The sequence below is a fragment of the Theropithecus gelada genome, chromosome 10, assembly GCF_003255815.1.
Source record: "Theropithecus gelada isolate Dixy chromosome 10, Tgel_1.0, whole genome shotgun sequence".
Taxonomy (NCBI): domain Eukaryota; kingdom Metazoa; phylum Chordata; class Mammalia; order Primates; family Cercopithecidae; genus Theropithecus; species Theropithecus gelada.
The window spans coordinates 80,750,347-80,778,107 of NC_037678.1; the positions used below are offsets into that span (position 1 = coordinate 80,750,347).

Sequence of the window (27,761 nt, forward strand, 5' to 3'; positions counted from 1 at the left end):
ATTTTTGTTGTTGGTTTTGTTGTTGTTTTTTCTATCAAGAAATAAACTAATCTGTTTTTTTTTTCTGTATGCAAAGTAATGCGATTTCAGTATGTCCTATGCAGCAAGTTATTAGATTACTTTTAAGATTAAGTGCTTTTTAAAATACTATATACCATGTGTGTATGTGGCTTACATTCTAGAGTGCTACGGTGAAACATAGTCACCAAAGAGGCAGCATCATTAGCACCTGGGAACTAGGTACAGCAATGACTGGCCTCACTGCCGACTCACTTCAGCAGAAACTCTGAGTGTGGGGCCCAGGAATCTGTTTTAGTTTAAAACGCCTTCCAGGTGATTCTGATGCACGCTAATGTTCAAGAGTCACTGTTTTTGATGTTGTGCCTCAATTTGTAAAAATATAAGTAATACCTGCTGTATCTATTTCATAGCATTGCTGTGAGGTCCAATATAGTAATTCCTTTTTTTTTTTTTTTTTTTTTTTTTTTTTTTTGAGATGGAGTCTTGCTCTGTTGCAGGATCTGGAGTGCAGTGGCACAATCTCAGCTCACCACAACCTCTGCCTCCCGGGTTCAAGCGATTTTCCTGCCTCAGCCTCCCAAGTAGCTGGAATTACAGGCTCACGCCACCACGCCCAGCTAATTTTTGGCATTTTTAGTAGAGATGGGGTTTTGCCATGTTTGCCAGGCTTGTCTTGAACTCCTGGCCTCCCAAAGTGCTGGGATTAAAGGCGTGAGCCACCATTCCTGGCCAGTAATTTCTTGAATATTTTAAAGTCCCTTAAAAATCTAAAAATATCCTACAAATGTAAGATCAGCTTAATATTTTATGATTACCTCCTTTTGCATTATTTAGAGCTACAATAGACACTAACTTCTCTTAAAGTATCCTTTATATAATTGAGGAAGAAAAAGTCTTTAGCTTTCAATTTTTGTGTGTGCCATTACCTTTATTAAGGAAATCTGCAGCACATATCCGTGGGTCCTACTGAAGTCATCGACTTATATGTTTTCTTCCTTGTGCTTGTAGGGCCTGGTAACTGTAGAAGATGAGCAGGCGTGGATGGCATCTTATAAATATGTAGGTGCTACCACTAATATCCATCCATATTTGTCCACAATGATCAACTACGCCCAGCCTGTAAAGTTTCAAGGTTTCCACGTGGCAGAAGGTAACACCAAAGGTTAAATGCAATCGCCTTTTTTGCTTGATTTTCTTTTATGGTGCTAATAAGCTTGTATCTAACTTGCTGCCATTTGTCGTCGTGGGCATGGGAGCTGTTCCACCTCACCTTATTTTTGTTTCACCATAGAAGCCACCTTGGTATGTGGGTGATATTACATTGTCATTCATGACCTCATCCACAAGGTGGCGTTGAAAGACTATGGATTTGTTAGTGCTGGGCCATGTAGCCTATTCTCTTCCCACGTGCATTCACAAGACCCCTTTTAATCAAAAGCTGGTTTTCAAAAAAACATAAGAAGTATTTAAAAACTTCATTTCTGGGCTAGAGAAGCCATCATAATCATCATTATCATTAAAAATTCATATTTCAGGGATAACTGTGGCAATTGGGGTACATGTAATTTCTCTAATGACTCCCAATTTAAATCAGCACTTTTTTTTTTTTAAAGACAAATGTCTCCATCCACAGGATGTCAATGAAAGTAAGAGCTACTAACATGATAATGTAGCATTAGCCTCCAAGGCCTTGTGATTCAGGGTGTAATTGTATTTATTTATTGCTGTTTTTCGCTGAGGGTTTGATGACAGGGTTCCTGACTCCATCTTTGCTTTTCTTTTACAGAACGCAATATTCATTATAACATGTCTTCTTTTAATGAATCAGTCGGTCTTGGCTACTTGAAGACACATGCAATTGAATTTGTCAAGTATCCTTATGTATCAAGTGGAATGAGTGGTTGACTCACGTTGGTTTGGCAGGAGCCTCTGAAATAGATAAATGGCTAATGTATCATTCTGATGGTAGAGTTAATAAAATGATATGTGGGGAAGACCATGGCAGCTGTGACAATCTGCCCAAATGAAAACTGTTTTTATAATCCACACAGTGAACTGTGATCTTAAGCATCATTTGTAAATGTGAAATTTGCTGTGTGCTGTCTACTCGTTTGTTGTTGTTGGCCTAGACCTTTGTTGTTGTAGCTCTTTGTTGTTTATTTTTCTCTGCTGTAGGACTCTTTTTTTCTGTTTTCCTTAATAAGTTACACAGTTATAACAAACGGCAAATGAGTCGCATTTACCCCAAGGGAGGCCGAGTCGATTCCAGTAATTACATGCCTCAGATTTTCTGGAACGCTGGCTGCCAGATGGTTTCGCTGAACTATCAAACCCCAGGTAGGAGCTGATGTCCAGTGACCCCAAATTCCATGAGAACACTTTGACAGGATAGTGCCAGCACTTCCCGTCAGTTGGCTGTGGGCATTTTTTAAAGGAAGCAGACATATGGCAAAGCAATGTGTTATTGGATTTATATAATGGTGAGAAATTTTAAAAAAACCCAAAATAGAGCAAACAATGGTAGAAGATAATGTGTTGTGATTGAAATTTAATTCCTTTCATAAGTGCCATGAGTATTCTTGCTAACCATTATCCTGTATTCCAAAATATTGCTCATTTGTCTTCCTTTTGGATCAAAGTTGTTATCTTTGTTTCCAGAGGCAGAATTAAGTGAAAAGAATTTGAGTATCTTTGTATAGCAACAGCGACTCATTTCTCCTTTGGCAAATACCCTGACCACTGTGAACATTCAGCAAATATGACTGACGCAGTGGCACTTCACCAAAGAAGTACAGAATATTTTGGAGTAAACTCCCCTAAAATGGTGTATAAGGAGTTACGTATTTGAAGAGATACTAATCTATAACTTGGTCCTCCAAAGTGTACTCAAAGACAGGTTTCCAATATATAATGACTTTCTTTTTTTCTGGAAGGAAAAGAGTAAATTTTTATAATTGCATAAACAAATTTTTAAAGTTTTTGAGGTTTGCTTAAGAGCCTAGGATCACAGTATTAAGATTAGAGGTAGCAAAACAGAAATAAAATAGATAGAAATATGCCACAAAACCTATTCACTGTATATGGTCAATTCTACAGCATGGTTCTTACAATTGGTGAAATAAAACAAAACCAGAAAACGCTTTTTTCCTTCAATTCTTTGCTACATAAGAGTATTGCCCATGCTTCCCAATTTGAGAATTTTTTTTAATCTATTATGTGTTTTAAGAATCCCTGTCCACCTTGTTCCCTGCTATCTGGACTGAGTGGAAGGTCCTTTGACTTTCATTCCTTCAGCATGAGTGTGAGTTGACTACTTCCCACGCCCTGAGGGAGCCTCCCCAGTGACCGGAAGCTCCTCCTACTGGAGTCGCCATTCTGCATGGGGTCGCCACAGTGCTTGCTAGGTTAGACTGTGACGTGATAGGTACCAGTACAATCCCTGAGTGTTTCTAGCTGGGGTCCGGTAACAAGGCCCTGATGACCTCACTTACTTCAAAAGGGGCCAACTTGTGTTCTCAGTTGTCAATGAGTTCATAATATGGATTAAATGGCTCTAAACAGTTTATTCACTAGGCCAGCTTATGTTTTATTCTATAATATTAGGTTAAACACAACATTTTGAAGAGGAAAAAATATCCATCAGTTTGCCCATTTCCTTTGCTGATGGGAAGAAAGAAAATATTTTATTCACTTGCAAGAGAAAAGTCACAAGCCATGCACTGCCAGCGTAGACCCCACTGGAATAATTCCCCCTGCGTCCCATCGTGGAAGCGTGCCACCGAGTTTTATGAGATACTTAGCTAGCTCATTTTCAAATCTTTTAAATCAAGTTTCATGTTCACCCTCCCGGGTATCTCCAGTGTTCCTCTGCCCGGGGATCCTGAGACCCATCCTCTCCCACTGTAGCAGGTTGGATATCTCTGCTCTCAGTACTCATCGAACAATGGTATGACTCCAATATTGAATCCGTTTTTAAAAGTGACCTTTAGCATGGTCTTTATGAAAACACATTTTATGTTTAATTTAAATGAAACATGCGGTCAGTTCGACATGGAAGAGAGTATGCCTTAAATGGTCAGTTCGACATGAAAGAGAGTATGCCTTAAATAGACCAAGCAGAACCTTGTAGTATTAAAGAGGGATCAGGGCCTAGGAGCAATCTGATACCTATTGTTTAAAATCACCCCATCAGGGTCCTTTTTGTCTAGGAAGACAAGATGCTAAATTATTTTTGTCTCTTGACAGATTTAGCGATGCAATTGAATCAGGGAAAATTTGAGTATAATGGATCGTGCGGGTGAGTAATGTGATTTAAACTGTTATCTAGATTTAGAACTCCATACTACAGCCATAATGAAGCCATGGCATTTTCAATTAGAGACTGCAGAATTTAAGCTGGGTTTGAGGGATGGAATAGAAGCAAATGAAATACCTAGAGAATAGGCTGGGCGCGGTGAGAGTGTTTGCAAATATACATTCTTCATCTACCTCATTTTACTAAGCAGCTTTTGGATTTTTTTAGTCACAAATGAAACAGTTCATACATATCCTAGAGTTTAATCCTCTCACTTTAAAATCAATAGTGGAGGAGATTATTACAGGACAGGTAATAATCCCTGCACACTTGGACATTCACTGGAGATGTAGGCCTTAAATATGTGCATTTTACCTAGGACAAATCAAGTAACGAAGTTAATTTCATATGTAATGAAGTTGTGTGTGTCAAACTGAATTTCATTCAGTTGGGAATAAACCTTTGTCCTCTATTGATTCTTTGTTGTGTCTTGTAAGTAGCAGTTATCAAAGAATAATGCTGTGAATATTATCCTAGTTTCCTTAAATAGCAATCTTGAAAACTGAACCAAGAAGTGAAATAGGAAATGTCAATTTCACGGAAACACTGAAAGGTTCAATGAAAATATAAAATTAGAATTCTCTAGAGATAAAAAAAGAAAAACTATGTGGTCATCCCCTCACTCCACCTCGGCCTCATGCATCTGTCCCCAAGCAAGTAAATATTGATAACTCCAGACCACTGCCCAAAGGCCTCTAGAGGAATCCAATGGAAAACCATCCCCTGTCATAATGATGCCATTAGGAATTTCTTCATGGTGGCTCACCTGATTGGATGTCTTAATTTTTCTCACTGAAAACTGCCAGTCAAGATAACATTTTTCAGCAGTTGTGAGTTAGAAATGACTTTTCAACGTGCACACTCCCTCCCTCTGCCTGCCTGGTGAATGGTTCTCTGCCAGTATGGCTGCCCACACGGTGACCATGCTATTCCCCAAATCACCCACCACTTACATACCTGGAGCATGCCCTACATTTTCCTCTGCTGTGTGTGCTTTGGAAGAAAAAAATGTGTGTAGTTGGGAAGAGAAAGTTCTGAATTCATATTTCAGAATTTTGTGAAAGCAGTTTTGTTATTTAATGCCAAGTGTTCCAACGCAAGAGATTTTTCACATAAATTGCTTCGCAGGCCTCTTCCTCTCACAAGTAGCGGGCCGAGGCATAAAGTCCCAGGGCTTCTGTGAGTAAAAGCCCTAGGCTGGGAGTCTACAGATCAGGGTTTGAACTCAGCTCCCAGCTGCCCCTAGTGCTTTCTGTGTTGCCTACAGCAGGTGTGTTAGACTCAGAACCTCTCTTCTCTGCTTGATAAAATGAAGACGGTGACACCTGCCACACAGGGTTTGTTGTACTCAAAGGAAAAAAAAAAAAAATGTCTTTTTTTTCTTGAACAAAACAGGGAACTAAAAAAGACTTTGTCCTTTGACAAAAACCGAGTCCTTTCTGATGAGACCCACCTTTGGGTTTCCCTGTCAGTCACTGTAGAATCCAGTTTGAGCAAGAATCGTGCTAATTCAGTTTAGGGAAAATCCCCAGCCCTTGGTATCTGACCACCCTGGATATCCTGTCACCTTGGCCTGCCTTCAGCAATAATCCTATCAAGTCAGTTTGGCCAGAAATCTTTATCCTTCATGTTTCCTCACAGAAATTTTCCATCTGCTGGCCCTTACCCTGCTCCATGGTTCTCAATCTCCATGTATGCTGGTTGAGGTTAGATTTGAGCCCTTATACCTATCGCCACGGCTCCCTATCCCCTTGAATAAAGTCCACTTTACCATGTTTAACAAGTGTTTGGGTACATTTTTTTTCTTTAACAGTTTACAACAGCTCAGGTTGAATGAATGTGTACAAAAGTACTTCAGGAACTGCACATTTCTGTGCAAAAGTGAGATTTAAGAAAAGCTTAAGGCCCTATGATCAATCACACACACAGATATTACAAAATTCAAGGAGTGCTCTGTTCAGTCGTCCTCTAAGGACCCCAGGGAGGCAGCCTTGGCACTCCTGGCTCTTACAGGACCCGTCGGGCATGGCTGTGCTCACTTCTGGAACCGTGCAGTGGCCCAGTGATGCTTAAAGCACTTTCCTCACCCACCTCAGTGATCACACCTAAGGTGCCATCAGCTGTCCAACATGCAATGAGGAATCCTGGCAGCTGGGCCTGATGCAGGGAGTAGAATTGTTTCTGTATTAAAAAAAAGTCCTGACAGCCGGGCACGGTGGCTCACACCTATAATCCCAGCACTTTGGGAGGCTGAGGCTAGCAGATCACGAGGTCAGGAGATCGAGACCATCCTGGCTAACACACTGAAACCCCGTCTCTGCTAAAAATACAAAAAATTAGCAGGCCAGGTGGCGGGTGCCTGTAGTCCCGGCTACTTGGGAGGCTGAGGCAGAAGAATGGCGTGAACCCGGCAGGCGGAGCTTGCAGTGAGTGAGACTCCGTCTCAAAAAAAAAAAAAAAGAAAAGAAAAAGAAAAAGAAAAAAAAAAGTCCTGACAATCCTATGTTTGGTTTGTTTTTCCTAGAGTTTCTGCTTAGCCATCATTAGCATGTGCAGTATCTCACTCTCTCCACCGTTATTTATTTATTTTTTTCTTAAGACAGGGTTTCGCTCTGTCACCCAGGCTCAAGTGCAGTGGTACAAACGTGGCTCATTGCAACCTTGACATCCTGGGCTCAATCTGTCCTCCCTCCTCCACCCCTCAAGTAGCTGGGGGTGCCCACCACCACACATGGCTAGTTTTTGTAGTTTTTGTACAGATGGGGTTTCACCATGTTGCCCAGACTATTCTTGAACTCTGGAGCTCAGGCAGTCTGCCTGCCTTGGCCTCCCAAAGTGCTGGGATTACAGGTGTGAGCCACTATGCCTGACCTCATTGGTCATTTTTAAATCCATTCATTTATTTTAAAATACCTTCACAAACAAGGATACTGTTGCTACTTTAGCCTGAATTCTGTGTTGATGTGTTGGACACTATGTGACTAAAAGCATACACCTCACCAGAAAGGCTGAAAAATAGCCCGTGCAGTGGGGCAGCCCAGCTTGATAAAGTATTAGGGATACCATTGACTCTCTAATCTCCTAATTCCCCTTCCCATACACCCAGCTGGTGGCAAAGGCTGTCACTGGCAGGGAAAAAAGAAGAAATTGCCCTCACCTGCATGCTTCTGTGTTCCATGGTGATGGTAGATGTGGGGCCCAGTGCTGCACAGGAGCTCCTGTCCCTGGTGCTCGGGCAAGCTGGGGCACTGCATGGTTCTCACTGTGTCACCCTTGTGGTTCTCCCACCCGCCTGCAAAGACTTTTAAAAACTGCCCCTTTGGGCTGAGTCTGAGGACTGCATTTCTTAAAGAGGCATTCTGTGCCTCTGTGGAGGCCTGTGGAGGCAAACAATCCCTGTTTTATGTAGAACATCAGTGTGCAAAGTACACAAACACCCCTAGGATCTAGCAACTGTAGCAAAATGTCAGAAATCCCCCTGGGAACCCCTTCTGTGCTCCCTGGCCGATCTTGTGGGAGGGCACACCACTGGGCCGAGTAAGTGTGCATGTAACCAGGAAAGTGAGCAGTGCTTTTAACAGTCTCGTTTTTGAAGATGGAAAAATGGAAGACATTTCCCTAACTGCAAATGAAACAAAATAGTGTAAATTAGTATCTAAAATCTTTTTAGGCTTTCATAGGAAAGTGGGTGATTGATATCAAAATAGTATGTCATTTTATGATTCCGAGGTCATTTTTACACAGCAGTTCTCCCTTGCCCATAGGCCATACGTTCTAAGAACCCCAGTGGATGCCTGAAACTACCAATCCCAACATATATATACTGTGGTTCTATATATGCATACCTGTGATAAATTTTAATTTATAAATTAGGCATAGTAAGAGATTAACATCAATAACTAATAATGGAACAGTTTTAACAATATAATGTAATAAAAGTTATGTGAATGTGGTCTCAAAATATCTTAATTTTTTCTCTTTTTTATGTTTATTGGCTATTTCGGTATTCTGTGTTGTGAAGAACTTCTACGCATTTTCCTATTGGGTTTTCTATCTTTTAAAATCGATTTTTTATTTCAAAGTTTTATTTTCCAACTTTTATATTAGGTTTTATTTTAATACTTTTAGAACAGAGTTGACCAGGGGTAGCTGAAGCCTCAGAAAGCAAAACTGCAAATAAAGCAGGTTACTGTATAATATCCTCAAATTGGAATGTGTCTTATAATGCATAGCAACTTGCAGTTATAATCAACAGTCATTTTGCTTTCTTGCAGCTACATAAAATGGCATGTTGGACAACTGATGGCATCTTAGGTGTGATGAAATAGGATGTGTTTCCTTATGACCCCATTTTCTCATTCTTGGGGCTCCTATCCACCCACCTGGTTGGCAACCCTTCTTCTCGCCCTCTCTTGCCTTCCAAGGCCCTACACAGTCCACAGAGAATCCTTGGATCGCTGCCTTGCCATTGGCTTTGACCTTGTGCCTGTGCCTATCACACAGACCTAGATGTCTGGAATTAGTTCATTTTCTGTACCAGTAAGCACCAAATAGACCATCTATGTCATTTGCAGGGCCCAATGCAGAATGAAAATGAAGGGCTCCTGAGAATTTTAGGATGGTGGATGCAGAGCGTAAAACCAAGCATTGAACCAAGTGTGGGCCCTTCTGAATTCAGGGCCCCGTACAACTGCACAATTAGCACATCCGCATAGCCAGCTCTGGTGCCAGACTCTGGCTTCAGCTTCCCTATCAATACTCCAGGTCCCTGCACCCTGACAGCCACCAGGGATATGAGAGGCAACCTCTGCTGCTCTCTCAGACCGCCTTGGACCCAGAACAGATGCTCCTTTGACCTTCAAAGAAAGCTTGCTAAGTGTCCTATCCCAGGCCAGGACTTACCTCATGGTCCTGACAAGCTTCTACGTACTCTGTTTTACCCTCTTCGAGTATACAAAATGAACCCATTTCACCAGAGCTTGCCTGCTTTGGAGAATTGGATATGGGTTTCTTGCCCTTTTCCCCTGCCATTTCTCATTTTGGATCAATTCACTCTTTTCACAGATGAGTGTTCCATGCAGATTTGAACGGGGGGATGTGGAAGAATGTTTTTGACCCTGAGATGTCACCATGATCTGTTTCTTATTTTGGTGGGTGGGAAGGGGCTCTTGATCTTTAACAAAGGACTGTGGAAAGTGAGGAATCTCTGGACACTCCTTCCCAGGGAGATTCAGGACTGGAAAGGTGACTCCAGTTCTGGATTCATCCAAGTCCCAACCTTCCTCAGGAGGCAAAATCCCTCATTTGCCACAGCTGAGGTCCAAATGCTGCCCGTCTCCTGAAAGCCAGAACCACTATCGTTACCTCCCCCCACAGTCTGTGTCGGTTTTCCTTCCAGAGAAAGCTGGTGGGCTTCCTTCGGAGATGCAAGCATAGTATTGTAGCTGCTCACCTACTTTCCATTCTGATTCTTTACCTTTTGCTGTATCACCATATTTTCTCATTGCCAACTCTAGCCACAAAAAAAAGCTACAAATCTAAAACTTCATGAATACAGAAGATAATCTCTTCTATATAGTTAGAGAGCTTTTATATTAATATTGTGAGGTGCATTCTCTTGGAGACAAGAGTGTTCAAAATCACCTTTAACATTTCAACAATTGTGTAAATTTCTATATTCTTCATAAAAAATCAGTGTTGTCTCTTAAAGATTCCTTTTTAGATTATCAAATGTAAGGGAATATTTTTAACACTTTGTTGTTTGTTCAGACTTAGAAGGTAACAATGAATGGTGACTTTTTCAAAACTAAGAAAAGTGACATTAAACTTTAAAGAAAAAATATCATGACTCAGGATCCCTTTTGGGTTGTATTTTAAAAGATAATGAAGTTGACATCATCTAGACTTGAAATTCATAAAAGTTATGCTTCTAAGGAAATTTAGAGTTTTGAGTTCCCCTAATTTTGATTCTTTTACATTTAAAAGCAAACCTTTACTTTTGGGAAAAAAAGTACTTTTATTTTCATTTATATACTACTTATAGTTTGGATTCTTTAAATCTATGGTTATTCTTATTTCTAATAAAATTTTAATTTTTTAAGGTTTTTGACACATGTTTCAGGAAAATTATGGAATCTGGACAAGGTGTGATTATATGACCACTACCCAGTGGACGTGAGGGGCAGGCATTGTATAGTGGGGATAAATTGCAGAACATTTTCATTGCCTCAAAATCTGTATCCTTTAGCTTTGGTCTTCCAATAGGAACTCTAATGTACCCTCTGTCTTTGTATTTGCCTATTCTGAACATTTGATATAAATGATTTTACATAATATACGGCCTTTCATGCCTGGCTTCTTTCACTTAGCATAGTGTTTTCAGGGTTCATCCAGGTTGTAACATGTATCAATACCTTATGATTTTTATTGCTGAATAATTTTCCATTGTACGAATATACCACATTTTGCGCCATACGTTCATTCATTGATGGACTCATTTAGGTCCATTCATTTGGGTTATTTCCATCTCTGGATTATTACAAATAATTCTGCTATGAATGTTCATATTTTGTATGTTTTTGTATGAATATGTTTTCATTTATCTTGGTTATATGCATGAGAATGGAATTACTGGGTCATATGGTAACTCTATGTTTTAACTTTTTGAGGAACTGCCAGACTGCCTTTCTAAGTGAATGCATCATTTTACACTCCTACTAGCAACATATGAGAGTTCCAATTTCTCCACATCCTTGTTAACACTTATTATTATCTGACTCATTAATTATAGTCATCCTAGTGTATGTGTAGTGATATCTCATTGTGGTTTTGATATTCTTTTCTCTAATGACTAATGATGTTAAACATCTTTTTATGTGCTTATTGGTTTTTTGTGTATCTTATTTGGAGAAATGTCTGTTCAGATCACTTGACCATTGTTTAAACTAGATGAGTTGTTCTTTATGTATTCTAGATACAGGCCTCTAATCAGATATATGAATTGCAATTCTTTTCCTTTTTGTGACTAGCCTTTTTACTTTCTTGATAGTGTCTTTTGAAGCATAAAAGTTTTCAACAGAAAATCCAATGTATTGTTGCACGTGCTTTTAGTATTATGTTTAGAATCCATTGCCAAATTCAGGTCATAAGATTTGTCCTTATGGCTTCTTTCAGGAATTTTGTAGTTTGGCTCTTGCATTTAGTTATTTTATCCTCTTTGAGCTAATTTTTGTATATGGTATAGGGTAAGGATCCAGTTTTACTTACTCATCCATTTATTTGCATGGAACTATCCTGTTACCCTGTCACTATTTATTTAAAAGACTATTCTTTCACCCATTGATTGGTCTTGGCTTCCTTGTCAAAAATCAATTGGCCATAGGTTCATTGATTTATTTATAGACTTTGATTCTGTCTCATTGATTTATGTGTTTTTCTTTTTTTTTTTTTTTTTTTTTTTTTGAGATAGAGTCTCGCTCTGTCACCCAGGCTGGAGTGCAGTAGCATGATTTCAGCTCTCTGCAAGCTCTGCCTCCTGGGCTCATGCCATTCTCCTGCCTCAGCCTCCCAAGTAGCTGGGGCTACAGGCGCCCGCCACCGCACCCTGCTAATTTTTTGTATTTTAAGTAGAGACGGGGTTTCACCGTGGTCTCGATCTTCTGACCTCGTGATCCGCCAGCCTTGGCCTCCCAAAGTGCTGGGATTACAGGCGTGAGCCACCGTGCCCGGCGATTTATGTGTTTTTCTTTGTCAGTACCAGACTGTCTTGATTAAATCTTGTAGTTTTATAATAAGTTTTGAAATCAAGAAGTGTGAGACACCCAATTTTGTTCTCTCTTTTTACATTGTTTTGGCTATTCTTGATCCCTTGAGTTTCGATATGAATTTTAGGATTAGCTTGTCAGTTTCTACCAAAAAAAGGCAGCTGGGATTTTGATAGAGGTTACACTGAATTCACACATCAATTTCAGAAATATTGCCAGCTTAACAATATGGTCTTCTAACCCATGAAGGCAAGATATCTTCCCATTTATTTAGCTCTTCTTTAATTTTTTTAAACAGTGTTTTGTAGTTTTCAAAGTATAGCCACTTATTTTTTTAAAAAAGTTTATTCCTAAGTAGTTTATATTTTGCTATTATAAATATAATTGTTTTCTTAATTGCATTTTTATTGTTCATTGTCGTTCTATAGAAATACAATTGAATTTGTATATGTTTACCTGGTATCCTGCAATAGTGGTGAATTTATTTATTCCAATAGTTTTTTTAGTGGATTCCTTAGAGTTTTTTTTTAATTTATGGGATCATGTTATCTGTGACTAGAAGTAGGTTTACTTCCTTCTTTCCAATTTGGATGCCTTTTAATTCATTTTCTTGCCTAATTGTTTCTACTAGAAATGGGGAAATAATTTGTTTTTATTTTCACCTACCTCTAGCTGAAATGTCAGTTTCCTTTGATTGTGAATGTAGACAACAATCTACAGTCACATTAGTGGTACCCATGACTCTCTCATCACAGACATTGTCATAGTTCATTACTGTTGTTACAGCTGTCTCAAAATATTTTTGTGCTTTGAGATTATTGTCATCCTAATTAGATCTTACCATTAGATCTTATAATTTAATGCATTATTAAAAGTACAATTAATAACAGAGGTAGAATATCACATATTTTTATATTTTGATAATTATAGCTAATATAATTGGTTTTTCATTGTTATTCTTTGCATTTTATTTTATACATATAGAGAAAAGCACTTAAAGGGGACCAGGGAATAAAAAAGTTCCAGAGAAGATGATAGGATCAGGAAGTCCTGGATGCCACTAAGCCTGCCACTAAGCCAGCAGCTCTTTAAGGTTGTTCATAAGGGCAGGCATGTTCTTTTCCATTCTTAGGACTCTCTGCTTAAAAGCCTAGCTGCTGTGTTACAGATGGAGAAAAGGAAGCATCAATTCATTGTTTCAACTAGCGAGTGTTTTAGTCTTTGTAAAACCTACTAATAAACTTCTGTGCTTTTGTCCTACCAGGTACCTTCTCAAACCAGATTTCATGAGGCGGCCTGATCGAACATTTGACCCCTTCTCTGAAACTCCTGTTGATGGCGTTATTGCAGCCACTTGCTCAGTGCAGGTAAGGCCCTTGCTCATCACAAGGTAGTATAAATGTATATGCAAGTGGTCCTTGAAATAAATTACAAAATATTTCAAGTTAAATTGCAAGATCCTTGTGCTGCTCACAACCTTGACTTAAGATTCCACCCCCTTTGTAAAAAATGAGACACATTTTTTCACTAGTAAAATTATTAGCTACTTAAAGTGAAAGACACCATCAAAAAAGTACCTGCTACATGATTCCATTTATACAAAATTCTAGAAAATGCAAATTATAGTGACAGAAATTAAATCAGTGCTGGCCTTTGAAAAAAGGGCAGGGAGGAATGGGTTACAAAAGGGCACAAAGAAAATTTGGGTGATGATGCAAATGTTTATCATCTTAATTATGGAGATAGTTTCACAGATGTGCTCATATGTCCCAAATGATCTAATTGTACAGTTTATTTTTTCGTTTTTTATTTTTTGACACCAAGTATCACTCTGTCGCCCAGGCTGGAGTGCAGTGGCACAATCTCAGCTCACTGCAACCTCCACCTCCCAGGTTCAAGTGATTCTCCTGCAGCTGTAGCTGAGATTACAGGTGCCCACCAGCACGCCTGGCTAATTTTTATATTTTTAGTAGAGATGGGTTTTTACCATGTTGGCCAGGCTGGTCTTGAACTCCTAACCTCAGGTGATCCACCTGCCTCAGCCTCCCAAAGTGCTGGGATTACAGGGATGAGCCACCATGCCCGGCCTAATTGTACATTTTAAATGCATATAATTTGTTGTATGTCAAATATACCTCAAAAAGGCTGGTTCAAATTGTTAGCTAGAAAATAATGTAAACAAAAGACCCTAATAAATGGCTATAGTCATTTAAACACTAAATGAAAAATCGTCTCTCCATAGCTTTATCGTAGATAGACTAACATTGGTCTTTACAAATATGTAAAACTGTCCTAGCTGACCAGTGTCAATATCAATAACAACAGACAAATTCTAACTTCACTTTTTTGTGTGTCTCTTTTCAAGACTTCTAAAAGAAATCATTAATAAGTATGGCATGATGGAATTTCAGAGCTATGAAGGGTCTTAGGACATACCTGAATTCATCACTTCATTTCATAGGTGTAGACACTTATGTGAGATGAAGAGGCCGTGGACACTATTTATTTGTATTATGATTCATATTTTTTTTCTTTGTTCTTTTTCTAGACAGTTCTAGAAGGTAGAATATCTGCTTGAAACAGTTGGGGTCTTTCTGCCTATAGTAGTTGTTCAGTAATGTTTTGGTTTAATAGGAATGAATACATTATCGCCGTAGATAATTGAAATTCCTGCTCCCACCCAAAAGACAGAATTTCTTGCTTCCTGATTACTTTTTGCTACTGATGCTTACACAGAGTTTATTTCTCTTTGCTCTATTTCTGTGCTGCTGCAGGTTATATCAGGTCAATTCTTATCAGATAAGAAAATTGGCACCTATGTAGAAGTGGATATGTATGGGTTGCCCACTGACACTATACGTAAGGAATTCCGAACTCGTATGGTTATGAATAATGGACTAAATCCAGTTTACAATGAAGAGTCTTTCGTATTTCGGAAGGTAGGACATTTTCAGCATGTCAAACTTACTCTACTAACTTGGGAACCATGTTTTAGTTCACAGACGCTACACGATACAGAGGCATTTATTCAACCGACAACATCTTCTTTTCCTCTTCTCCTAATGGCTAACTTCTGTAGCTGTCATAGGATCATTGGTTCCATTTGGCCCCGCTCTCCTTTTGGTTCTCCTCTCTCCTTGGAGGAGCCCATCTCTTGCATGGCAATGCCTCAGCTCTGGGTTTGCCATCTTTTAGAATGAGTCCTTGCTGGTGGACACCATCGCGCACTAGAGAGTTCTTCCCTACCCTGGAAGTTACTGGTAACTTACACTATTTCTTTAGCCAAGTAGTCAGGTAAGATGCTGCACTCCAAAATTTAGGTCAGTAGACGTCAGTACATGGGTCAGTTGGCATGGTCCTGTCTCCAGAAAGAGTGGTACCTGTTGCCTACTTGCAGGTCTTGTCCTTCTTGTGCTGTTGTTAGTGTTTTACTTTTTTCTCCTAATACTGTGTGTTGGATCCTAAAAACAATCACAGCCATTCTTTCCCATGTTCAGTTTTTAATCTCTTACTCACCTTTTCTCTTGGTTTATTTTTTGTCTATTGAAGATGCGCTGGAAAATCCACATGTTGACAGTGCTGTCTCCAAGAATATTCACTTACCTTTCTTACTTATTCTGTCACCCTGACCAAAATGATTTCTTGCTGCTTCTTTAGGCACAAGATTTCCAGCTGGTTCTGCTCCATTTGTATATCATGCAACACAGATAATCGGCTTCTTGCCTTAACAAAATAGGGATTATCCATTTCAGAATAGAGTAACTGGCTTACAGAAACCAAATGAAGGGAGATCAACGTGGGTTTGATGAAACAGGCCATTTTGACATTTAAGTTTATCCTGGGATGTGAATCCCGTTATCCACGCAACCTTTGCATCCCATTGTCTTCTTCTCTGTCCCTGTCAGGATATGGTGTAAATTACATACACAGCTATGATTTGGTTTTTTCCTTCTCTGGTATTTCCAATTTGTTATAGCTGGATGCGCTAGTGCTGTAGCACATACTAACACAGTATGGCTAGTGTTCTTTGGCATAGTGAATAATCCCTATTCACATTTCTAGAAGTTGAGAAAGTTGACTCAGGTATTCTTATGTTTTGGATGAATGAAGAAATACCCAACTTAGTGTTTATATATAATAGTTCTGGCACTAGAAACAAGATGCCAATTCTGAGTCCTTCTCTGTTCTCCAGAAGTTAAATAGTTTTTTTCACTGCTAACAAGTGCTTTAAAAACTTTTTCTTTCTTGTCATTGTTGTATTTTTCACTAATCTCACATGGCAAGAATGGCAAAGCCCAACCCTCTATTCACTGCAAAGGGAGCAAGAGAGAGGGAATTGGCTAATTTGCCGTGATTTTTCCTCTTCATCTTCATTAAGCTGGAATTAAATTATAGCCTCCAGATGTAAAAAGGCAACCATCCATTGTCTAGCTCTAAACATAGCACTCACATCAAGTAAGATGTCCTGGTTGCTTTTAGCAAATAAAAAGGCATTCCTGATTAAACACACATTGGATACCCTTTTTGTAATGTTGCTATTTTGTAACTGAATCAGGTTTCTGCCATCTGAACTCAGATTTTATGTTCATGTATTCAGTTTGGGGATGGCAGGAGTAGGTGTCTTAGAATCAAAGTATGTTAATGTTTCTAGCTACCGCATCTTACTCTATTTGATATCTCAACATTTGCTGAAAACTGAGGAGTCCAGGAAACAAGGAGGACCCAAATTTATATATAAAAGTTATCTCTTATGCATGAAGCATTTGTTCAGAGATACTTTTCATATTCTCAAAAACAAACAAATATAGACGTCAGGAGCATGCCAGATATTTGATCACAGGATTAGACCTCAAGATCCCCAATTCCCAGACACCACTCTGTCACTGATATCTCTGAGATCAAGGAAAGTGGCTTGATTTCTCAGTGTGTCGTTTTTCTCATCCATTATATGGGTGGGGACAAGGATCAATCACAAGGGTTGAAGCAGTAATCTTTAACATTCATTTCATTTAACATTTTTCATGAGATAATTTCCAGGAAACATGTTCCAATTGCTTTTCTCAGTGTCTTGGGCACGATAGCTCATGCAGTACATTTTTGGGAATGCAGATTGATCATGGACTTACTTTCAACATCAGGAAACATTTAAGAACAGCATGGATTTGGTCCACACTCCTTAGAGTCGTGGTTCTTGGGTGCTGCATTGGAAAAATCAGTGAAAATTCCCGTTCTCTTTTCGCAGGTGATCCTGCCAGACCTGGCTGTCTTGAGAATAGCAGTGTATGATGATAACAACAAGCTGATTGGCCAGAGGATCCTCCCGCTTGATGGCCTCCAAGCAGGATACCGACACATTTCCCTTCGAAATGAGGGAAATAAACCATTATCACTGCCAACAATTTTCTGCAATATTGTTCTTAAAACATACGTGCCTGATGGATTTGGAGGTAAGACATTTGGGTACAGAATATGATATAGATGAGGTCCTAGATTATAAGATTATAAAACATCTTGCCCATGCTTTAAAAAACAATAATAATACTATCTATTCCTGCTAATGCTGCCAACCCTGATCACCTTGAATACATCAAGAATACATCATAACCTCAGGTTTCATAGTAAGAAATGAAAGTGCAAAGCTAGATTATCTTTAAAATCCTTTCTTATTTTAAAGTACTGTAATTTTACGTTGTTTATCAATTTCTACAAACACATTTTGTGAACGGTGTACTTACACCGACAGTCAGATTAGGGGAATAAAGACATAAATAAGGTGAAATCATAGACATCTTATCAATAGTATCATTAAAAGATTTAAATTGAACTCACCTATCAACCTGCCTGAATTTTCTTTCAAATCCATAAGAAAGTTCAATTTCATAAAAGATCCCAGTCATCAATCCACATGCTTTAAGGTAAATCAATGGGAAGAATCCAAAGCTAGATTAAATCATAGGATTTTGCTTACCTGCAAACATGTTAACTTTTTATGGTCCCCATCTAAGCAAATAACATTAAAAGAAAGCAAAGATCCTCTACGTTGTCAGTCTATTGATCCGTAAGGAAATAGTGCAGCAGGATGACAGCATCCGATTAGCCAAGGGTTCAAATCCTCACTCTCCACTGCTGGCTAGGTGGCCTTGGGAAGAGGATGTAACCTCTCAAACCCCTCATTTCCTCCCCTCCAAAGTGAAGATAATAATACTACCTCCCTCATAGCATTCTTGTGAGGTGCTTTATCATTAGAGTGCATGACATAGCAAGGCTCAGAAATATATGAGCACATGGGGGTTGCTGGGGGGTGTCTGTAGATACAGATATGGTTTCTATACTCTACTGGAACACATCACTATTTTGTTTGGGGAATATGGGATAATTCTGCTGTTCGTTTTTAGTAGTGCATGCTTCTCTGGAGGGCAGATTTTCTGCAACTAATCCACAACTTTAGCAGTCTAATATCAGAGTCAAAAAGTAAAATAAGCTATGAGTATTTTTCCATCCCAAAATCTTAGTCCAGGCTCCTTCCTCCTTCTCCTTTGTCTTTCATAAAAAAAGGAAGCTCATTAGAAGCTACAACATACAGTAATAGAGGTAATAACCCATAAAAAGCCTGGAAAGGGGTGCTGTGAGGCTGGGTAAGAGGATCAGAAAAGGGCACTGGAGACCAGTGGTGGGTTTAGGAGCAGCAGCCCATGGCAAACCTCAGAAACCTGCCGGCAACACAGCACGGTGGTGGCCATGGGGCATCAGCTGATGGGTTAAATCATACTCCACATACCTGAGCTTAGAAAGCAGGAACTGTGGAATACCTCACACATTTTAGAAATAGTTGTATAAACCCATATGATGGAAGATTTATAAGTTTTGCCTCTGCATGGGTTAACTTCCCACTGAAACTCTAATTCATTCTTGGGAACTAAGCCACTCGAATGGAAAAGGGAAAGAAATCATTTGTTTAGCTTCTACTTTATGCCAAGAGCTTTATGTAAAGAGATCCAAAAGCATGAGGTTGTTCAGAATGGATGTAAGCACAGGGAGATCTGTGCTGCAGAAACATCTGTATTTACAATGTAGCTTATTAGCAGTGTTGTATTTAAGTATTGAGCCAAACTAATCTCTTTAATATTAGTCCTGCCAGTATTCTTTCCTAACATGTCATTGTGGCTGCTTGCTTTTTATCAGAAGCATTTGAAATTTCTGTGAACCATTGATGAGATTCTGCAGTCGATGCCTTAACCAGATTTGACATTCAAATACAATTTATTCAAAATTCTCTGGTCATCTATTTCATAAGTGAAGAAACCAGGGACAGACATTATGAGGTGTCAGGGTCTTCCCTGTAGATAACAGAAGAAGAATATGAGAACTGTCTTTTTCCAAATCTCTGATCTTCTTTATAGCTTCTTGATTTACTCAAAATATATTTATATTTTCTCTGTTTAGCCAACCCCCCACATTCATATCTCAGTGTATTTATGTGCTGAACCAGTGAGGCAGGAAATCTATAGTCTGTGTTCCCTGAAGTATTGATATTCCCTGTTCATTCCACAGGAACAAGTTCAAAATGAAGCTCAGCACCATCACACTCAGCGTTTTCTAGAAAAAAAGAATTTTTTAAATTTTTCCTAGAAAACAAAGAAACTCATCAATATACATCATTAGTTTATATTTAGCTAAAGAAAGATAGTGTGGATTTTCATTACTTTGCTCCACAAATATTCTATAAAATGTTAAGTAGTTAAAATATGTATCAGAGAGTAATTCTGAGAACACAGAGGATCAAATAAGGGTCACTCACAAATCTACTGCCCAGAGACAGCTATTGTTTACTTCTATTCTCATTTTTTCCTCTTTGTTTATTTATTTATTTATTTGAGACAGAGTTTTGCTCTTGTCACCCAGGCTGGAGTGCAATGGCACGATCTCGGCTCACTGCAACCTCCATCTCCTGGGTTCAGGCGATTCTCCTGTCTCAACCTCCTGATAGCTGGAACTACAGGATGTACCACCATGCCCAGCTAATTTTGTATTTTTAGTAGAGACAGGGTTTCTCCATGTTGGCCAGGCTGATCTTGAACTTCTGACCTCAGGCGATCCACTCACCTCGGCCTCCCAAAGTGCTGGGATTACAGGCATGAGCCACTGCGCCTGGCCTTTTCTGTTTCATTTTTAACAAAATTAAATCTTACTGTACTGCTCATTTGGAATTCTAATCTGTTTTTTAGAATATGTTTCCATGTCATTAAATATTTTTATATTTTTATTAGCTGTATAGGATTACATTTTATGTTGGCCATAATTTAGTTATGGATAAACACTGAAGTTATCTTTCTTGGCCCCTCAGGAAACAGAGGCAGGAATTCGAGTGCAACTCCTCCTTCTCCTTCTCGTTTCTATAGCATAAAAACTCTCAAAACTGGCCAGGTGTGGTGGCTCATGCCTGTAATCCCAGCACTTTGGGAGGCCGAGGCAAGTGGATCACATGAGGCCGGGAGTTCAAGACCAGCCCGACCAATATGGAAAAACACTGTCTCTACTAAAAATACAAAAATTAGCCAGGCATGGTAGCATGTGCCTATAATCCCAGCTGCTCCAGAGGCTGAGGCACAAGAATTGATTGTACCTGGGAGGTGGAGGTTGAAGTGAGCTAAGATCACGCCACTGCACTCCAGCCTGGATGACAGACCAAGACTCTGTCTCAAAAAACAAAAAAAAAACAAAAAAAAAACCTCCCAAAAGACACAAAGAAATAATAGAGCAGTGATGATTACCATGAGTTCTGAACCCTTCCTGGTTGTTTCTAAGCAGCCAGGATGCAAAATGTCCAACAATACAGTCTCCTAACTATCAGAAAAAAAAAAAAGGTAACATTTAGGACAGATAATTAGGGATGAATAATGAAATCTTGGTTTAATTTTTTCAATATTATTTTGCTACAAAACATAAAGAAAAACAACCTTGTCTTTTACTCCCTCTGTCATACACAAATAGAAGTACTAGATTGGGTGCTAGGAGCATTCTTCCTTTGTCAAATCCGATGAGACTCCCGAGTGCTGGGATTATCTTTGCTGCTTTATCTGTAGGTGCCAATGCCACCGTAGATGGCATTTGCCCATTGCAAGGCTTTATCATTGTTAGACACTGCCGTTGGAGACAGGAAGCAGTTCCAGGGCTAATGACAATGAAACGAGTGTCAGTATTTCTTTTTCACCCACTGTGGCTTTGGGTGGGTTTTGTCACTAGTGTTTCTCTTATTATTACTGAGTGATAGGGAGGGGAGCAAATAAGAGAGTTGGAGCTTTGCTTCCAGAATCTATGGGGCCTCAGCATTGTATGGAAATGTCACTCCCAGCTGTGTTTCATGACCCTCCCAGCGCTTTGTTGTTCCTCGGGCGGTGCTGATCATTACTTCTGCAACAATAAATTTTGCCTTCTCTTCTACAAGTGTTTTACGTGAGGGAAGACGAAGCGGCCCTCTATTTCTTTGTACATTTCCCCTTTCCACCTTCCCTATTATTAAAAATACATCCTGGGGGGTGGGGAGGTGTTTTTTTGTTTTCTCTGCCCAGCGTTTTCATAGGGCTGCTTTCCAACCATTTTCACAAAGATAGTTGGCTGTTTCTTATATCAGATGTTTCCAAAGGAAGAATGTTCTTAATTAAGATGCCATTCCTGGGAAATAATCTCAGGACTTCCTGATGCAATTTAAACTTGTTCCATCTGTCCTCTTCCTTCCGGGGGCTAAAATGTCATATTCTATTAAATGTTTGTTGAAAAACCCAGTTGCATATTCGCAATGATATCTTTCTTATGGCCCTTTCTGAACTACAGACAATATTAGACTTCAAGAAGAAAAGCTCTGGAGGGGAAGGGGGCAGGATAGATTATGGTAAAATACATTGGAAATTGCTAGACTAAGCAAATTTAAACAGGCTTATCTATTGCATGATTCCTGGGATGTACGGTAAATGCCCAAGGGGAGGGAGAGAGCATAAGCATTTCCCAATCTTATTTGACCACAGGATCTTGTTGCCCGAGCACCTACTGTGTTTTCTACCATTCTAGGAAATGCAGTTTGAGAAATGCTTAATCTTTTGGTAGGAACCCAAAGGACTAAGACAAAATCATAGATTTGGGATTTGCCTTTCTTTATCAGCACCACATTGCAGCTGATAGGGGAACAAGTATTTTTCTTCTGCCTGTACCTCCTGGTAAGTTAGAAATAGTAGAGCGGAACGGGAGGGAACCTGGGCCAGGAGTGAACACACAGGGGTGGGGAGGGGGAGTGTAGTTGCCATGGGCAGGCAGTGCTCGCCACTGAGGCACTCAATGATTTGAAAAGCATTGGTTAAACAAACAAAAATCAACCAAGTTCTCCTGAAAAGTGAGTAAGCATCTGGAAGTCTGTACTAAGGAATTGCTATCTTCATTTCCATTCTTAGAGACACCTAAATGGATGCTTTCAACTCTGTATGAAAGTCAGGAAGCATGGGAGGGAGGAAGGGAGGAAGGGAGGGGAAAAGCAGGGCATACATGGAAAGTCTTTACTAGGAGAGACCAGCTTCATGGAAATGGCATTATGCCCAGAAATAGATGGTGTTTTTAAAAACACATAAGTAAAGCTTTAAGTTAAGTCTTTTTTTTTTTTTTTTTTTTTTTTTTTTTTGAGACGGAGTCTCGCTGTGTCGCCCAGGCTGGAGTGCAGTGGCGCGATCTCGGCTCACTGCAAGCTCCGCCTCCCAGGTTCACGCCATTCTCCCACCTCAGCCTCCGAGTAGCTGGGACTACAGGCGCCCGCCATCTCGCCCGGCTAGTTTTTTGTATTTTTAGTAGAGACGGGGTTTCACCATGTTAGCCAGGATGGTCTCGATCTCCTGACCTCGTGATCCACCCGCCTCGGCCTCCCAAAGTGCTAGGATTACAGGCTTGAGCCACCGCGCCCGGCCTAAGTTAAGTCTTAATGAAAGAACCAAATCAGAAAAAGCAGACTGGTTTCTTTTTAAAAAGAGAGGTTCTGGAGCCCCTGCTGGGGCCTCCAAGAATCTAGGGTGTTTTAGGCCACCCTTGTGGGTTCTGCAGAGTCAGGAGTTTGCATGCATCCGTCTTTACCCTGTTAGATGTACAGTGTGGCTCCCTCCTAGTAAGGCCTACTCACCTGCCAGTGGATGCTAATCAGCACTGAAAATGAATTCTTGTCGCAGTGATTTATCCTGTGGAACTCTAAACTAAACGGGAAATAGGCAGCCACAGTATTCCCCAATAAAAGGAAGGACGTCCAGTGAAATGTCATATTGGCACCAAAGAAAGATACTGGGTTTACTTGAATATGCAAAACTTTGGCCAAGAATATACCCGATGTATTTAACCACTTCCTCAAGTTATTTTTCTGGGCTGAGGCAAGGAAACAATAAATACCATTTTTCAAGTACAGTTACACAAGTAGGTAAGTATGAGATATTTGAGGTACAGCTTTTCATTCTCTGATTACAGATTATTTTAAATGTGGCTATTAAAAATCAATTTCCTTTTTTGATATGCAGCACTCTTCGTATCTACCTATCCGTATGTCTCACATGTGTATGTCCCTGGCCAGTGGAGAAACTGAATTACAATGAAAAATTATCTTAAAGATGCCAAGACGGGCCTTGGCTCCCTAATGCTGAGCCCTTTGCACTTTGGCAGAAAATTTTTGTCAGAACTGTCCCCGGTATTCAAATGCCATTCTTCTGCATTGATCTATAACTCCAGCTACAGAATGAACACCTGCCACCACATGACCAAATTAAACATCCTAGAAAGGGGGTCCAATCTTTTGGCTTCGTTGGGCCACGTTGGAAGAATAAGAATTGTCTTGAGCCACACATAAAACATACTAACATTAACGATAGCTGATGAGCTAAAAAAAAAAATAAAAAAAATAAAAATAAAAAAAAATTAAATTAAAAAATTAAAAATAAAAAAAAGTTTGTGCATAATTCTCATAATATTTTAGGAAAGTTCACAAATTAGTGTTGGGCCACATTCAAAGCCATCCTAGACCACATGTGGCCTGTGAGCCATGGATTGGACATGCTTGTCCTAGAAGTATCTACTTTGTTATTTAAAATTACTAGGAATGAAGTATCCATTTCAAATAGCCTGCTAACTTTAGCCTTGCTCAAGGCGTTTAGTCCTTTTGTAATCTATTTTTTGTCTTATCTGATTTAATTTGAACAAACCTTACTTTGCACTTTTCATATTTTTGTTGCATTTTGTTCAAGAACATTATATTGCATTATTATTGTATATTGTAATTTCTTAAAGGTAAAGAAAGACAGCATCTAACTGTAAATAAAACTTCTCAAATAAGACGTTTCAGAAAATAAGACCCAAATAAGGCAGGATGTTAGGATCTAGCATCATATGTCCCTAATACTGTCTAGATCTGTTAATATTGGTAATTCAAGATAGAATTAAGCAATGATATTTATCCAGCTAATGGATAAATCTTCAGCAGGCTCTGATTTTGTTGTATCATTTAGGTGACATCTACATAATCCTATAGCAGATGGCTGATGAGAGCATCTCAGACAGCTTGGCTGTGACAAACAAGACAGTATGTGGATTCAGCTAGGTCAGGATTGTGTAGAATCAGCCCTAGAAGCTGAGACCAAGACATTGTGGCATAAACAGGAGGAAAACCACTGGGATTCTAGTAGGAGGTCTCCAGGGGCTGCTGGACCCTCCATGGTCTTAATAATAAAGCCTGCCTTGTACACTTAAGCACATGACTTTGTATGGAAGATGCATCCCCAAGAATTTAAGTAGTGAATTTTTTCCCCCTCAATTACTGTGGCAATCAAATGTACGGTTGTCTTGTTCTCCCTCTGCACTAGTTTCCTAGCACTACTGTAACAACCACAAACTGGGTGGTTTAAAACAACAGAGATTTATGGAGGCTAGAAGCGTGAGACTAAGGGGTGGGCAGGACTATGTCCCCTCTGAAGGCTCTTGGGAAGAATCCTTCCTAGCCTCTTTCTGGCTCCAGACAGTCCTTGGCATTCCTTGGCTTGAAGCTGCACCACTCCAGTCTCTGCCTCTGTTGTCACATGGCCTTCTTCCCTGTGACTCCATGTTCTCTCCCTTCTTATAGCAATACTAGTGATTGGATTTAGGGCCCACCCTCATCTAGTATGATCTCATTTCAGTCCTCTTCTAAAACCTAAGCAAAGACCCTATTTATACATAACAATCATGTTCTGAAGTTCTAGGTAGATGGAAGTTTTGGTGGACACTATTCAATCTACTCCACCCTCTTAATTCTGCTTTTAATTTTTATTTTGTATTATTTTTGAGACAGAGTCTTGCTCTGTGACCCAGTCTGCAGTACAGTGGCATGATCTCGGCTTACTGCAACCTCCACTTCCCAGGTTCAAGCAATTCTACTGCCTCATCCTCCCGAGTAGCTGGGATTACAGGTGTGCACCACCACACGCAGCTAATTTGTGTGTGTGTGTGTGTTTTTAGTAAAGATGGGATTTCACCATGTTAACCAGGCTGGTCTCAAACTCCTGACCCCAAATGATCCACCCACCTCGGCCTCCCAAAGTACTGGGATTACAGGCGTGAACCACCGTGCCCAGTCTCTGCTTTATGTTCTTAGTACTCCTTCCATTCACCATTCTTCAATAACTATTTTAAAGCTTATTAAGACTAAATTTTGTTAAGAATGCCTATCAGGCATATAAGTTATGTAAACTGCTATATTATTTAACTGAACCATGAACTTTCTGATAAAATGACAAAGAAATCATTTTTTATACTAAGATATTCCTAAATCCATCTTTTTATAGAAAAATTGAAAGCCCATCTGAGTGTCTACCAGTGGGGAATAGTTTGATATAGAAAATCAATGTGACATTACCCATTTACTAAAAATAGTTTTCAGAACTATGCAGATATAATATATGCATCAATGAAAAAGCAGGTTATATAACTCTAAATAAACCGTGGAAAAAATGTATTCATGTGCAAAAATTACACAAAAGTATATAAAACTGCTTGGTTAGGATAGAAGGATCATTTCATTCTTTAATGTCTGTCTTTATTGATTCTGTAACTTGTTTTAAGTAATTAAAGTATTATCTGTTATTCCTATGTAAAAGACTACCAGTTATTCCTCAAAAATGCCATATACTCTTTTCAGGCCCCCAGACTGATTACATGCCATTAAAAATTAGCGGGTGTTTCCTACCCACCCAGTCCTGTGTGTTATCACTGAAATGGGCCATTGGGATTGGATACTTGACAAAACATATCCGACGTGGGAGTGTACAGAGAAGCATAGACGAAGTATATCTCCTGCAAAGAAGGGCAGAAAAGTTTAATGGATACAAGTTAAACCTCACTCTGCCTCATAATGGTGTGGACAAGTGGCAGGAAGAGGCATTTGAGAGTCAGGCACAAAGAGTTGTGCTAAAAGTCTAGGTTGGTCAAATTGTGTCCTCTTGTGCTGAAGGACCTTAGTCATGCCCGCTTCGTGGCATCCTGATGACGGTGAGAAAGCCATGTGGTTCTCCTAACACAGCATCACCTCATGGGTGACCAGTGACCACAGGGCAGAGGGATGCTGAGCAGAAAGGACATGAATTGGCATCAGAGGAGTCTTCCGAACATTGCATTTCCTCTCTAAGCAATGAAGGTAAACCCTGTGTCTCCTCCAGACACCACTGACTGAAGAGAGATATCAGCACCATCAGCACCACTAAAAGTAATGTTGGGAGCCAAAGTGTTGCCATGAGATTCACCGAATGGTTGTGGAGAGAGATAGCAGCAGTATGATGCAGAGATCGAGCTGCCACCTCCTGAACCTACTTAAGGATCTTAGCATCACCACAAGTGGGACAACCAGCCTTTATATCCCTCAATGCGATGCATATAAAGTCACAGCACCTCATAGAAGTACCCTCTTCTTGACAACGAAAGATGTCAAGAGGGATTGCTGTAGATTAAAATTGACTTAAGAGCCATAATTATCAGAGACATAGTATGAAATTTGGTACCTTGATTCAAACAATGTAACTATAAATAGGGGAAATATTAAGATGGACTGTGTATTATATCATAGTAAAGAATTATGCCAATTTTGTTGGATACAGCATTGGGATGGTTGGCTCCAAATTAAATTTAGAGCTGCAGAGACAAGTTATTAGGAATTAAATGTTCTGATATATGTAATTCACCTTAATATATTTCAACAGAGAAGAAAGAAAAAAATGAAAGGAATATAAAGGAAATGTGGCAAACAAATGTTTATAATTGTTGGGTTGTCATCATAAATATATGAGTGGTTATTGTACTTTTCTCTCCACTTTTGTGTATACTTGAAATGTTTTATAACAAAGAGTTTAAAATAGATAAATAAATTCCTAGAATAGTAACTTGCCAAAAATTGTTGTCTGTGATTTTTTTTTTTTCCTGAGCAAGATTTAAGAGCTAATTTTTCCACGGCTGTTGTTGAGAGGCAAAGAGTTCTTTGGGATCATGGGTGATAAAAACAGACCTTTTCACATGCCACTGCTGGGAGAATCAAGTGATGCAATTTTGGTGGAGTGCAATTTGGCAATAACTACCATAGGACAAAT

At 39.5% G+C, this 27,761-nt stretch overlaps 1 protein-coding gene across 2 annotated transcripts in view; it reads left to right on the forward strand.

Annotated features, from left to right (window-relative positions):
* PLCB4 (phospholipase C beta 4) overlaps positions 1-27,761 on the forward strand; it is a 415,371-nt gene that overhangs the window by 339,976 nt on the left and 47,634 nt on the right. For both annotated transcript variants that reach the window (XM_025399657.1, XM_025399656.1), the window contains 7 exons: positions 1,030-1,171; positions 1,808-1,892; positions 2,234-2,358; positions 4,267-4,318; positions 13,403-13,505; positions 14,913-15,077; positions 17,381-17,585. In XM_025399657.1, coding sequence (XP_025255442.1) covers positions 1,030-1,171; positions 1,808-1,892; positions 2,234-2,358; positions 4,267-4,318; positions 13,403-13,505; positions 14,913-15,077; positions 17,381-17,585 — 877 coding nt within the window. The remainder of the gene's footprint in view (positions 1-1,029; positions 1,172-1,807; positions 1,893-2,233; positions 2,359-4,266; positions 4,319-13,402; positions 13,506-14,912; positions 15,078-17,380; positions 17,586-27,761) is intronic.